The sequence below is a fragment of the Nanorana parkeri genome, unplaced genomic scaffold, assembly GCF_000935625.1.
Source record: "Nanorana parkeri isolate BGI_ZX_2015 unplaced genomic scaffold, ASM93562v1 scaffold37, whole genome shotgun sequence".
Lineage (NCBI taxonomy): Eukaryota > Metazoa > Chordata > Amphibia > Anura > Dicroglossidae > Nanorana > Nanorana parkeri.
The window spans coordinates 2,980,659-2,995,782 of record NW_017306305.1 but is presented as its reverse complement, the minus strand read 5'-3'; the positions used below and the strand labels follow the sequence as shown (position 1 = coordinate 2,995,782).

The window sequence follows — 15,124 nt, the reverse complement described above, 5'->3', positions numbered from 1 at the left end:
TTGATAAGCAATAACTGTAGAGATGGGAGTGGGTCCTGTTTTCACAGTATAAGAATGCAGGCCTTCACACCATTTAATAAATGAAAGTAAATAATTTTTATACATTTTTCTGGGTAAATTGTTTGAATGGAGGAGATATGCACCTGGTCATCTCCCAGGTTAGTCAGTCTTTATGTTTTAGCTTGCATCTGATTCCAAAGGATCTTACAAAACCAGAAAATGTTTTACAAATGCCAGTAGAGTTCAGAGGTCTGTGGGGAGATTTTGTGCAGGACTGTTGGTACCCTGTACCATGTACAATTTTATAGCCTGACTCTTTACGTTTATTAGAGTTCAAAGAATCAAAGTGCATAGTATATAATTCTGTCTCTTAGTTCTGGGAAAAACTGAATCCCCAAGTCCTTTTCTCATTTCTGCAGAAATGCTGGAATATATTTTGCTAGTAATTCAATCAGTAGTGCATATGTTTGCGATCAAGAGTAATGTAGCATCCCTTCTTCAGTAAACCTGGTTTTATAAGGTGTGGGACAATAGGGGGTCACATGTTTTGAAAATATAATTCAGAAAGTGACTTAGCTGTAGGGTCAACCATCTGGGTAAGAGGGCTTAAAATAAGGATTGCAATTCAGAAAGGCTGTGAATCCTGGTGTCTATTGTGAAATACTTAAATCTGTTTATTTCTTTCATAAGAGATAGGAGTTTCTTATCTTGTAAACCTAGCTCAAAATGTAAATTGCACATCACTGGACTCTGACATATGCCACCTTCAGGGCAAGCTCCTTAGTGGGGTGTTGATGAAGATACAGGTGAAACTCGAAAAATTAGAATATCGTGCAAAAGTTCATTTATTTCACTAATGCAACTTAAAAGGTGAAACTAATATATGAGCTAGACTCATTACATGCAAAGCAAGATAGTTCAAGCCGTGATTTGTCATAATTGTGATGATTATGGCTACAGCTCATGAAAACCCAGATCCACAATCTCAGAAATTTTTTGGCAGTGTGGGCAGGTGCCAAATCCTGCTGAAAAATGAAGTCAGCATCCCCATAGAGCTCCTCTGCGGAAGAAAGCATGAAGTGCTCCAAAATCTCCTGGTAGACGGCTAAGTTGCATTAGTGAAATAAATGAACTTTTGCACGATATTCAAATTTTTTGAGTTTCACCTGTATATGGTATATGACTTTGCTGCTCATGGAAGGCATTGCATAGGAACCTGTGTGTATTCCTGTTCTAAGGCCACCCATGGCTTTTTGCTATATCAATCAACAATTTTGGCTAAGTGGGTCACCTAGTAGTAATTGGTGGGGTATGGGAAGCTGAAACCTCTATGTCGTTTGGAATAAGAGAGAAACCTATAGTCGATCCTCAGTGGTATATTGGTCCATCAAAATTCTATAAATTCTCTACTCACTTTGCCAAGAAATTGCAAGTGATCTGTATTGGGAGGGTATGGAAGAGATAAAGCAAGCAAGGAAGGCTATTTATTGTAATCATTGCTTTCCTCCCACACCAGGTGTATGTATCCCCAGTCCACTTCTACAGATCCATTCTTATGGTCCACAGAAGGAGAAAGAAGGTGGCTGATATGAAGGGAAATATTACCTACCAAGTAAGTAATGTGAAAATCTGCCTATTTAAAGATAAAAGCCGATTTAATAAAGTTAAAACAGGCATTTGGGAAAGAAATGTGAAGGGCCACCAACTTCTATAAACTGATTTTAAAAATAGAAAGTTGACTTTAACTAGTCAACTCTGCTAGTATATTAGGGAAGGTGATTTTCTGGTTTAGTAATGAAGAATAGTATATCAGAATATGCCACAACCCTCTGCTGTGACAAATGTGCCAGAGAAAGGGCATCAAGGTAATTATAAAAAGCAGTGATGATAGTTCCATTTTGAAAGGAAAAGCAATCTGAAGGGACAATAAATGGCATTTATCCACCTCCGCATGTTCATGCCCAGGTCTATGTGTTTGAGAATAAGTTTTAAGAAGAATCAATTAACAATATCAAAGGCCTTTTCAGCACCCATGGATAGAGAAAAAGCATAGCTATACCATTGCGGTATGCAGGATAGAGGGAATTGATCACCCTGGTAGTGTTGTCCTTGGCCTCCATGTTTGGAGTAAATTCCACCTGATCCAAGCAATGGCAGAAAAGGCAAAGGCACATACAGAGCATTTTTGTAAGTATTTTAAGATCCAAATTGAAGAGGGAGATCAGTTATAATTTGGACAAAGTGTAAGATCTTTCCCTTCCCTTGGTATGACCAAAATATGTACTTGTAAGATGTCTTGAGGAAGGTCATGTCCCTCCAAGATAGAATTGTAGTCTTTGACAAAGCTAGGACCCAGGATCTGTGCATAGGTCTTATAACTATTACAATTATTTAAAATTATTTTTGAATAGAGTGTGTAAATATTCTTGTCCTTCCCCATTTGCCTCCTTGTCTACAAAGAGGAGAGGAATGTGTGGATTGACTCTACCACTTGTTCAATAAAGTTGTGCATGTGGTATTGGAAGCAGTGTGTGGCTCTACATCTTCTTCTGTCAGGTTTCTGTTACCATTCCCCTATTGTGGTGATTTCTCCTTACTTTCTTTCCCAGCTATGTGTGTTACTGGGATAAGAAATTAAGAGAATTCCCCCGTATAAAAACATAGACAGCAATAAAGACTAGACAGAGCATCTAACCATTCCCAACTCTATCCAAAACTGGGGTTGATAAGATATCTAACTCTGTGTATGCATTCAAAATAAACTAGTACCACTCAGATTGACATCTCTCCCACTTAATTCCACCTATCATTAAAAGAAGAATAGCCCTTTAAAATGAATAAACGCACCAAAGAAAACCACATGCTAACTGTTTTTGTAAATAAACATATAAAGGGATTTTGAACTTTACCAATAGACTTTACCAATAGATTTACAGTTCCTTCTAAATTTTCCTTTTTTGTAAAGATCGCAATTCTTAATCAATCTTGGCTTTCCTGTTATCTTTTAACATAATAGGTTTTACTTGTTACTTCACATTGTGTATTTTTGGTATTTGGATATAGAGTAAGAAAAGCAAAAGTCAGGCCCATCAGCAGCTTTCTTTAGAAACTCCTCCTCCTTCTCTGAGTTTCCATGAACCTGGACAACTACCAAGTAGCAGAGACAAGTCACATATATGCAGATTAAATGTAATCTATTACAGACCAGAAATCAACCAGTAGCATCGCATTTGAAGGTTGGCCTTGTCATGTTGTGGACCGTTCAAGTAATGAAAAGTGTATAATAGAGAACATTTTAAAAAATGTTGATGCATTGTGGCAATGAAGGACCGCATAAGATCATCTCAGGTACCGGAATTTGGTCTACACCGAGTTAGTATTGTAGTGCATTGTGGATGAGAATCATGACCAGCAGTAATTGTGGTTACTTAATCAGAACTCACTTATGCCTTCTATCCCTTGGGTGACAAACACCGTTTTTTTAAACTTGTTTACAATTATATCCCAAATTACTGTATACATGAAAGATATATGCAGGAGTTACCTTCTAGCCTCAATAAACCCGATATAAAAAATTGTCTATAGGATGTAATCTGCCTTGTCGATATCCACTAATCAGACCTTCTTTTGGCTGCAGAATGTAATGGATTTATGTGGGGACCAAAACATGGTAATTACAATTCCCTTTTAGAATTTAATAAATACACCAATATATTTTAGAATTTTTATTTTCTTTAACAGGCATGTAAAAAAAATGTTCTTCCTAGATTCCAATTATTTTTTAAATTGATAAAATCATGTATTTGTTATGAACAAGAAAAACCTACAACATAGGCTTACTGCATACTATATATACAATATATATAGTGTACAATAAAGTAAGGGTCTTCACAGTAAAATCCAAGAACCAAGAGGTTTATTAAGAATTATTAACTGCCATCAGCAGCAGATATTGATGCATTTCACATCATATTGCGTAATCATTAAGAACTGCAGTGTGAAATGTGTTTAGGCATTCTAAGAATGCTGCTGATGTTCCTGATTATTCATAAAAAAGCCTCACAGTTTTTATTGTTTGGTCCCTATACATGTTGGACTTTCAGCCAGGAAATGTTGTAGTGTGGGCAGTACATAGAAAAGTGTACAATGACTGAATTCTCTAGTGGCAGTAGGCTCTGCTTCATCCATTCCAAAATCTAACTCTGAATCTGACATTCATGTTAAAATGATGTCTCAGAAACAGTGATAGACTACCCTGTATACAGTGAATTTAAACATGGCTCAATATGCTGAGTCAATATCTACTCAACTATTTGGTGTATGAGGACTAGAAAGTCAAGAACTTACTTCAGAATTAAATTTCAGCTGACAAATATTGCAGGGGGGGATTTGCTTTCTTCGTTGCGGTAAGGGTACCCCAAATGTGTGATTTATGACTGCTTTTTGAACTGGGTCCATCTGCAATGAAAAGACAAAAATAAGTCTTGTTTTACCCAGACTTATCTTCATTTGATGAAGATGATAGCAGTGTGGTGGACCCTATATTGTGTATAATGGGGGAGTCCAAATAATCTGAAAGCCTGCAACTGCATTAATCCCTATATATCTCATGCTTATGTTTCCGCGCGGACTAAAAAACAACTGGGCTGACTACCGCACAAAAATAGGTCCTCTTGATTTTACAATGCTCACTTTAACGCCTGTAACTGAGTCTTCTCTAATGGGAAGATATGAATCAAACAATAATTTAACAGTGGTTACAATAACATAACAAACCTTTTTTTTTAGTATTTAGCAAGACTTCCTACATAGACCCGGTAGCAATCACTATTATAATTAGATACATTGGTGTTAATTGTGCTGATGCATAGTCCAAATTCCTGCTATCTCTCACATTCCCAACACTGTAGATGGTTTTGCCTTGGACATGAGGAACATAGGAAATGCATGAAAGAAAGCACATTATAGGTAATAATGGAACTGCTTCAGGGTTCAAGATGAATCTACTGGAACAGATAACATAAAATTATAAAAACTGTTCATTATCAATAATAAGTACCATATTACAGTCCAATGAGCTTTTGCCACTGTGTGCACTTCACAATGGAATATAAGTAGAAACGCTGTCAGACTTGATGCTGCACAAAGGCTGGAAACGGCACATTTATCCAATTGTATTGTTTTAACTGAAAACCTGAATCTGTAATTGTCAGGTGTTTTATACAGAAATACAGATAGGCAAACCACTCCAGGTGGATCCACTATCCACTATGACCAGGGGCTTGTCTGGTTTGTCTTGCTGGCAGATAAGTACCAAGAACATGAAGGATTCACTGCACAAGGACTGTGACAGGGCACACATTTCACGTTTCCATGCACCTTTTTCAAAGTGTTCTTTGAAAAAGCTCTTGTAAGCATGAAACGAGTAAGAGCTGTATCCTGTGCCATTAAAATATAGAAATAAGCTTTTTATAGTTCAACTGTGTGTTCTATACTTCATATTCTTGGTACTGTCCTTTTCATACACTTCCCTCTAACGCAGTGGATGCACTAGAGCAGGAATAGTCATGTTTTATTTAAGATGCTGCTGTTTTTATGCCATTTCAATTGACTGTTCATGTTCTTGAGCTGATGTCCAAGAAGGGTCTCCATTATTACTTTGGGTATGGTTCTCTTTCAGACTTTTGGACTAAAAAGGGTAAAACGAAATTTCATTTTACTAGCAGCCAGTCCTGGTACAAACTAATAACTAGATTAAAAGTCCAATGGCTTATTAGCCAAATATAGAGCTGTTTATATCAGATCATTCTTATTCCTGTAAAGGCAGAACAACATTTACAGACAGCTTTAATGGCAGAGATGGTAGGTCAGTTGTATCGCTGATCCTGGGTATGTGAAGCATGTACCACACATCTGATGTTTGTGCCTGAGGCTATGAACTTTCCACAATTGAATTTAAATACTTTTCATTGTGCACAGTTTGCAGCCTGCTGTGCCAGGTTTTTTTTAGGATGGGAGGTGCTGCTGTCTCAAAGACTGCCCACATGTTTGGTGCCAGGAGGAACCAGCAGACACTGGGGACTTAATGCCACCATGTGCCCATCAGTCTGACTGCCTGCTTGTTCCCCACTTGCCCACCTTCAAAAGGATACTACCGATGCTGATTGCGTGCAAAGAAGGGAGCACCTAGGGAGAGAGTGTTGACCACCAATGTAAGGGGACACACTGACACACTGATCACTAATGTAAGGGGACACATTGACTTCCAATGTAAGGGGCATATTGACCACCAATATAAGAACGCGCACTGATTACCAAAGTAAGGGCCACACTGACCACCAATATAGGGAATACACTGACTACGAATGTAAGGGGCACACTAACCACCATTATAAGGGGATACACTGATCACCAATGTAAGGGACACAGTGAGCACCAATGTAAGGGAACACAATGAGCACCAATGTAAAGGGACAACTGAACATGAATATAAGGGGACACATGTAGCACCAATGCAAGGGGTTAACAGAGCAACATTGTAAGGGGGCACACTGAGCACTGACCACCAATGTTAACAGGCATGGTGAGCACTGACCAACATTGTAAGGGGGCACATAAAACACTGTACACCGGTGTAAAGGAGCACACTGAGCATTGACCCCCATAGTATAAGAAAACAATGAGCGCTGACCATGGATATAAAAGAACACAATGAGCACTGACCACCAATATAACAGGGAGCATTGTGTGCTGACCACCAGTGTAGGAGAGCAAACTGACCACCAATATATGAGGGAGCAGTGAGCACTTACCACCAGTGTAAAGAAGCAGACTTACCACCAAAACAACAGTGACAATTACATCTGACCATTGCACTGTTTATGCTGTGCAGTTACATAGTCCCTTTTACTGACTGCTGCACTGTATGCGCTATGTTGTACATTAAAGAAGAACTCAGGGCAGAAATAATCTTAACCCTTGCAGTGGGGCAACCCCTGCACTTCAAAGGTTAAGTGCTCATTTTCATCTACGGATGGAATGTCTCTTGATGTCCTCATGCCCAATATACTGTATTCAGTGTAATGACTCACAGGATCTTATATCGCCAAATCGGAGGGGGAGCGAGGCAGGATCAGCCAGCCGGCTCTAAGGTTTAGGTGAGTATATCTTTGTTAATTTTGTCCCTAGATGAAAATGAGCACTTAACTCTTGCAGTGAGGGGGTAGCCCCTCTGCAAGGGTTAAGATTTATTCTGCCCGGAGTTCGTCTCTAAATTGTCCTGACTGCTACACTGTATATTCTACATAATACCGACTGCTGTACTCTGTACACTGTATTGTATGTTAAATTGTCTTGAGTGATGTACTTCTAATGCTACATAGTCAGGATCCCTGTAATTTATATGCTATTTTCTATATTAAATAGTTATGACACATGCACTCTATACACTTTGTTGTAAGTTATATAGTCCTGATCACTTAATTGATATGCCATGTTGTATGTTACATTGTCCAGACTGATATACATTATACTCTAGAGAATGCTGACCACTGCACTCTATACACTACAGTATGTTGTATATTATACAGTTCTGAAAGCTGAACTTTTATATGATTGTATTGTGCAATACATAGGCCTGAACGCTGCTCTTTATACGCTATGTTGTACATTACATAGTTCTGACTGCTCATACGTTTTTTGTTTTTTTGTTACAAGTATTTATATAGCACCAATAATTGCAGTACTTTATATATTGTAAGTTTACAGCAGTCCCTGCCCTCAAGCAGCTTAAAATCTAAGGTACCTATTCCACTTTCATGCACACACATATTAGGGCTAATTTAGACAGGTGCCAATTAACCTTCCAGCAATTCTTTGGTGAATGGAAGGAAACTATATTACTTGGAGAAAACCCACAAAAGCACAGGAAGAACATGCAAACGCTACACGGGTAGTGTATTAGTTAGGTTTTAAACCAATGAACCTAGTGCCGCATAGCTGGAGTGCTAACCACTAAGCTACTGCATTTTATCATCCACCCCCCTGACCTTCATTGTATTCTGTCCATGGTCACACTCACCAGTAATGAATGAAGGTAAGAACACTGTAAAAAGTCATCATAAGTTTTACTTTCTGCAATCACAGCAGCATTGTGATTGTCAGACTCATATGGCCAATACAATGTTTTCTCAGTTGGCAGGAAAATGGGAACCGTGTGAAACTAAAACAGAGGTATTGCCTATTATCAAGCATTATGCCTACATCAAATGAAATATACATTCAACATTTCAAATATAATAAATACAGATCTAAAAACAGGCTGGTTTCTGGATGTCATACAGGGTCATGCGCATTTTCCAGTCACTGGTACATGTATACCTAGCATACAGATGACAGTTTCATAAGTACTTATGAGTGCTAAACTGAAATCAAACCGCTTTAACATTTTGCAGACTTTCACTAAATAGGGCCCCTGGTGTTCTAACAGAGCACAGCACATTATAAAGTGAGAAACATTGTTCTAGTTCTTATTGGATGCACAGCATGTGAGAAACTCTGAATTTAAAAAGCCATTACACAGTAAATGTGAACATCTTAGATGTGTTGACATTATTAATATAATGCATGCAACTTGACAGAACCAATAAACATTTGTTTGAAATAGTCATATTTCCAAAATGTTTCTTACAAGAAAGAGTTTTGAAAGATTGCATGACTCCATAAAATAAAGTGTATAATCTTGCAGAGCAGTGACAAAAAAGTGGACTTGTGGTCAGGCTATAGGCACTTAAGTATTTACATACTCTTAACAGGCAGTAAATCATTAAAACAAGCCCTCACTGACCTCTGTAACTCAGAAACAATTCATCAACAAAGTTCACAGCAGAAGCCTAAAAGTTGTTTAAGCATTTTTTAAGCAGCATAGCCCATCTGACTCCACTTTTACAGAGCGCCTGCTCTGTGTTTACATGAGAGATTAGTAAGGTGGAAGGCTGCTAAGTCACTGCTGGAAGGGGAAGCAGAGGAAGCTTAACTAATGAGAGAAGAACCTGAGAAACTTTAGTTATTCTGCTGTACATTTTGAGGCTGAATTGCTCCACAGTGCCTGTAGCCACAGAGGTTATTAAGGGCTTGGTTTATTAACTGCTTATAAAACACTTTTGTTTATTTTTGTTTGGATAGAGTAGGGAAGGGTTAATACCCTGTATGTGTCCTACTGGAGAGATTATAATTCACTTCCTGCCCTGTATGCACAAGTGGAAATAAGAGCAAATGTCCCCAACGTTAATACAAAAAACAATGCTGAACACAACTAATTATATGAAAGTGGGACACTAAAAAGTATCAAGAGGTAAGTCAGTAAAAACATATACAATATCAGTGATACAATGTTGCAAAAAAAGTAACAACCACTCCCTCCACCGATAAAAGTGGGAGAAGGTCTGTAAACAATGATACTGTCCATGTGAAACCCCTCCATATGAAATCGCTCCACTACTGTGTATTACAATAAGAAGCCAATCACGGCTGCCACCGTTAGTGATCCCCTTCAAGGCTCAGTCTCCAGAGCTGCTCACCTTGATTTAAGACCTCAACATTAGGCCTATATGTCCTTGATTTCTTGATCACAGGTGGGACTGTGTTGAAATCCTCCTCTGGTTTTCAAGCTTGGCTTAATCCGCTGCAATCGCTTGCTCATTCAGTTTATATGCCAAAAAAGATAGAATCAGAAAGACTCCATAGTGAACACAATTGCCAACTAAAACCTTTTATTAAATACAAACATACTCACAAGTATGTGCAAACATCCAATAAATAGTAGTAAGCAACCCAGGGGTACCATACGGCACTGAAAATAACCCTAGCGTTCAGTGTTCCGATTCGTGTCTCCCCACACAGCGTTTCCTCATGACATCACAGAGTCTCTGCCCAAAGTACATTGTGTCCCAATAGACTTTTTCAGGAGCTCATTTGAATCATGGCACTTTGATTGTATTAATTTTAGGTGGAATTCTTACTTCTGGATTCACTTATTGCTGCAGCTATAAAGGTGTTTTGTATCTTATTAGCGCCAAAAATATTTGAGTATTATTTAAATCTCCCCAAAGTTAATAGAATACCCTTCTTAAACAGCTGTCACCCAGAATGTGTTCTGACTGGATGATATATTCTCACCTTTTGCTTTAACAACTCTAAAATTTCTGATTTTCTCTTACTGTATGACTCTGACAATGAACAACAGTAAAAAAAATCTCCCCAGCAAGGACAGCAATACAAATTTAACTAACCCTTAAATAGAGTGGCTAACCCCTACCCATTGTATCCAAAACTATAAAAAAAAAGGTCTGTCTTTACATATAATCTAAAAAATATTTAAAGCTTGACTGTCCATAGCTTGATCACAAGTACACTGGGCAACTTTTTATGTAGCTGATTTATAATTTGGCCTAATGCCAACATGCAGTAACCTATTACAACCAATAAGAAATCATATTTCACTGTATTGCTGATGATAGAAAAATTTGGGTGGTATAGAAGCATATTATTATCTTTGCATTAGATCATTGTTTTTCCAGTCCAGTAAAGCCAAAATGAAATAGCATGGTATTTAGACTTAGTTAAAGTCTGGTTGAAAATTTGATACAGTAAATATTTTCAAGCAGATTGATTTAACAATAATTGTACTTGCTCACGGCAAATGATAAATATGATGAAAATCGTCTTTGGAATTCAGCTAGCTTAGACTCTGCTCCTCTTTTCCAGTGATGTAATGCGTTACCTTCTTCTGGCTAAATGCTGGAATCTGTCTCAAATTTCTAAAAATCTGAAAAATGAAGTCACCACATAGTGGATGATGACATGCTTCAAATGTTTTATAAATAATTTTAAGCAATTCTCAGTGGATTTCTTTCAACATGCCTGCATCATGAGCTATTTAATATTCTTTTACTTTAGAATGTGGCCTAGAGCTGTCTAAGTCTTTCATAACAAGAAACAGAGCAAAAGCAAAATTCAGAGCTGATCATAAATGAGAAGACTTCGTTTTAAAAACTAATAATATCATATCATATGGGACACTTGCTGCCCCTTCTTCTAACCATACTATGATCTGAATTTACAATTTATAGTTGTTTATTCATAATTATAAAGTTTACATTGATTGATTCTTTGATCATGGGCCACTTTTTGGCACCAAATGCCCATCAGTAGATTTGTTGTACTTATAAACCACATTTTACATCTGTTTTCACCCACGTTTTATCATTTATAATATGGCCAATGTAACATTTGCTTGTAGTAAACACTTTAAGAGCCGTTTTATACCACCAGCACTGTTGCATGGCCAATGGTGTGCTCTGAGGGAAGAGGTGACATTTCTTTAATTTCTATTCACTGCAGGTTGTTGTGATGCAGTGTAGTGCATTTCAACACAATGCACTGAAAAAAGTACTGTATGTCCTACTTTTTTTAACTGACATCATAGGGCACGAGTCAAATTGAATTGTCTATGCATTGACACTGCATGGGGCAAGGCTGCCCAGCACATCCCAATGCATCTGGTGTGAATGGGCCCAAAGGCATTTACTATTTTTAAATTATACTTGTAACCAGCAATTGCTTAGGATATCAACTATGCTCAATTTTGTGTGCTCATAATATAATGCATCTATTGCACATTTGACATTCTGCAAATGATGATTTGTCCTAAAGTCTTCCGTTGCATAAGCTGTCCTGATTATGAAGGGCAACTGCTTGCACAGCTGATAAATCTTTTTTTTTTTTTTAGCACACCCGTAGTGCAATGGATGAGCCTCGCCCTGGGGGAACCACCTTCGTGATCATGGTATTTCCCCTGCCAGGTAAGTAAGTTTTTTTTGTTTTTTTTTTAAATATGCCCCATGTCAAATATTATTCATCATGCAGATTTAGCGTCTGCCTATAAAAAGGCATCAGCTCCATCATAGCAAAATGGACTCTGTTTTCTATTCTGTCATCTCAGAATTTAGATATATCGGAGCTCACATATGTATGAAAAGTGATAGCAATACTTGTCTATAACATATTCACGGTATGCTTCTTGCACATTATAAATAGTCTGAGAAAGGCTTAAGTCAAAATTAGTCAGCAAAAGCACAAAATATACTTAACATTTCAAGTACAGATTATTATTATTATTATTATTATACAGGATTTATGTAGCGCCCACAGTTTGCTCAGCGCTTTACAATATAAGGGAGATATTACAATTACAATACAATTCAATACAAGATGGTAAGGAGGGCCCTGCCCCTGAGGGCTTACAGTCTAAAAGATTTCTGGTTTCAGTGTTTTGGGATCTTTGAGGTTTCTTCTATTCAAGGTTTTTGTAAGAAGAACAAATAAAGAAACGTGTATAACCATATTTACCAATACAAATTCTCCCAAAATTGAATATGATGTCATATTTGACCTTGATTTCATTATATATGAAACTGCAGGCTGTCTGTATAAGCCCCCACAATTCTAAGGGCTAAATCATTGCAAAATATCCTAAGGGCCCATGCTAATCATTGCAGTGCATCAGTGCACTTGCTTTGAGGAGCATTATGCTGTGTGTTAATGTGCATTGCATTAAGGCAGCCAGTTTCTGTCTACATGCATGCGCTCTAGTTGACAACAGGGCACCATGCCTATGCAATATGTGTCAACATGGTAGCTTCTAGGTACACTGGGAGACAATAAAGAAGTACAACTGGGACACAAGGACAGAGTCTTCTCACCATAAAGTAGAAAGTACCTAGAAAAGAACCTTATTACAGGATCACAAGGTATTATTTATATGAAAGCTGCAGATTTAATGTGAAAATGAATTTTGTATGATTTTAATATGTCAAAAAGCATATGAGATGTTAGAGATTGGATTTACATATACTTTATAAGTTTTTGATTTTTATCCATTGCTATTTCCAGGTAAATTTTGGACAACAGAAGAAAACTGTAGGATTGCAAGTGAATGGGCATACATTAACCATTTATTACATTTACGAACAACACAACCCTTATTTTGTTCTATAATAGTGCACTTTATTAATGTTTTCTGACGTATTTCCTGTTTTAGACTTTCTACGAAGAGTCTGAGTACAAGCATTTTCTTTAGGACTGCAGCAGGGAAATGAATTTTATTTTTATTTTTTAACAGGGGACAAAAGGACATTAGGTAACTGAGCATGAAAGATGTACTGTATCTGAAAAAGAAAAAAAAGAATTCTATTTTTAAAATTGAGGTTAATTACTTCATTAGAATATCACCCATGAGAGCATGACAACTGAGGATGAAGCAAACACAGGGAAGCTCATTAAAATCTATGAATCTTCGCTGCTGCTAAATATTAATAAAATGCAAAGTATGAGTTACTAAAATGTGCCTATCATTGATCTTAAAACATTAGCTTGTTAGGATCTGATGATTGTTCATATACAAGATGACTTCTTCATGTAACAGCAACTAATGCAGCAATGTTATCTTTGTATACTATACTTCTAACCTTCCCGAACTGTATATAGATGCCCTTCCTTGCCTAAACACAAATAATTAATTACTATAATGCGGTTTTAATTACAGGTAACTTTTTAATATTAAAGAAAATAAATTATATGAAGTTCAAGGATGGTAATTCATGTTTTAATGTCTAGATGTTTAATTGGTTCTTAAGAGCATACATTAAAATACTGAGTTCAATTATAATATAAAATATTTTATAATAATCAAGCAAAATATCTGCAAATACAGCTAATATTCTGTAGAGCACAGCGACCCATAGCCACCAATCAGCAGTTTCCCTTTTTTATTCTGAATTCTGATACTTCTACACATCATATATATACCAATATGTAAATGTAACAACTTGTGCAATATATATTTTTCTAATTTAATGTGACAGGATGGATTGTCTGTGAAACCTTACATCCATCACTAAACCCAGTAACTGAAACAATCAGCTCCAGGTTTTCGAAACGCCTGCAGATCTTTCCATAGAAGCATTCTGTAGAATCAAATGTAAACACTATGCTTCCACATGTTTTAATTGGGAGTGTAGTGGCATCACAAATGACATCACATCATTTCCTGTCAGTATAGAGGCACAAGCAGAGCTGTTAAAGTTTGGTCTAACCTCCCCTAGAGGGGGGGTAGTCTACATGCATGTATTTCAGGACTCCATGAAGAAAAAAAAGTGAAAAAAGACAAAACATTAGGGTAGACTACAAACCTAAAAGACATAATGTGAGGAACTAAGACTGCTAAAACAGAAAAAAATGCTCTGGGACTCAAGGGATTTAGGGAGGAAAAGGCCTGGGGGTCTCAAGAGGTCAATGTTGCTGATATGGTGAGGTGCCTGGAACATGGAAAATTCTTACTAGATACTTACTATAATTTTTCTTTCCTAGTGCCTCATCATGTCCACACAACTAAAGAAAGTCCATGTGCTGACATGGTGAGGCACCTGTACTGGCTAACTGGCAACCTTATTGTCAAATACAACACGCACCATTGTCCTGTGCTGATACATTTCTTTGGACAATTAAAGAGAAGAATTCTAGGGGGGTGGCCTGGACGTGATGGCATTAAGGACTGGCTTTAGTCGGATGGCATACCGCTTTTTCATTGAGCTACCAGAAGCAGTTAATATGTTTTATTTCGCTGACTATGTCCGCACCCGTTTTCTTTTTCTTGTATTGTGCTGCTCAAAGGGGGAGAAGGAAAGGGAAAGAGAATTTTTTTTTTTTTTCTTTCCCTTTTTTTTTTTCCTTTCACTTTCAGCTTACCTGTTGCAGAGGGCCCCCACCCCTCCTGCTTTACTCATGGGAGCCTCGATCTCCATGGCGTCCTACCCTGTTCCCCCAGTAGGACCTGTCTCAATACTTGAGACCTGTCAGATTTCTGACATGGCTTTCCTGGAGGGCCATCTCCACCTCGGTTGGGTGCAGTGGCCCGCTAGGAGAGCGATTCTTGTTCTGATTGTTCCATTGTACATTCCTTGTGGTTCATCTTATTTTTGGTTTCTTTTGTATCCCCTGCCTCTCCTTAGGTCCATTCCCTCTGGTCAGCTGGATGTCCGTGTGCCTTGCTCCGCTCCACCTCCTC

At 37.6% G+C, this 15,124-nt stretch overlaps 1 protein-coding gene across 1 annotated transcript in view; it reads right to left on the bottom strand.

The window, feature by feature from the left end:
- ZNF385D (zinc finger protein 385D) overlaps positions 1-15,124 on the bottom strand; it is a 279,849-nt gene that overhangs the window by 115,753 nt on the left and 148,972 nt on the right. The window contains exon 3 of the mRNA XM_018570233.1: positions 4,348-4,458. Within this exon, the coding sequence (XP_018425735.1) occupies positions 4,348-4,458 (111 nt within the window). The remainder of the gene's footprint in view (positions 1-4,347; positions 4,459-15,124) is intronic.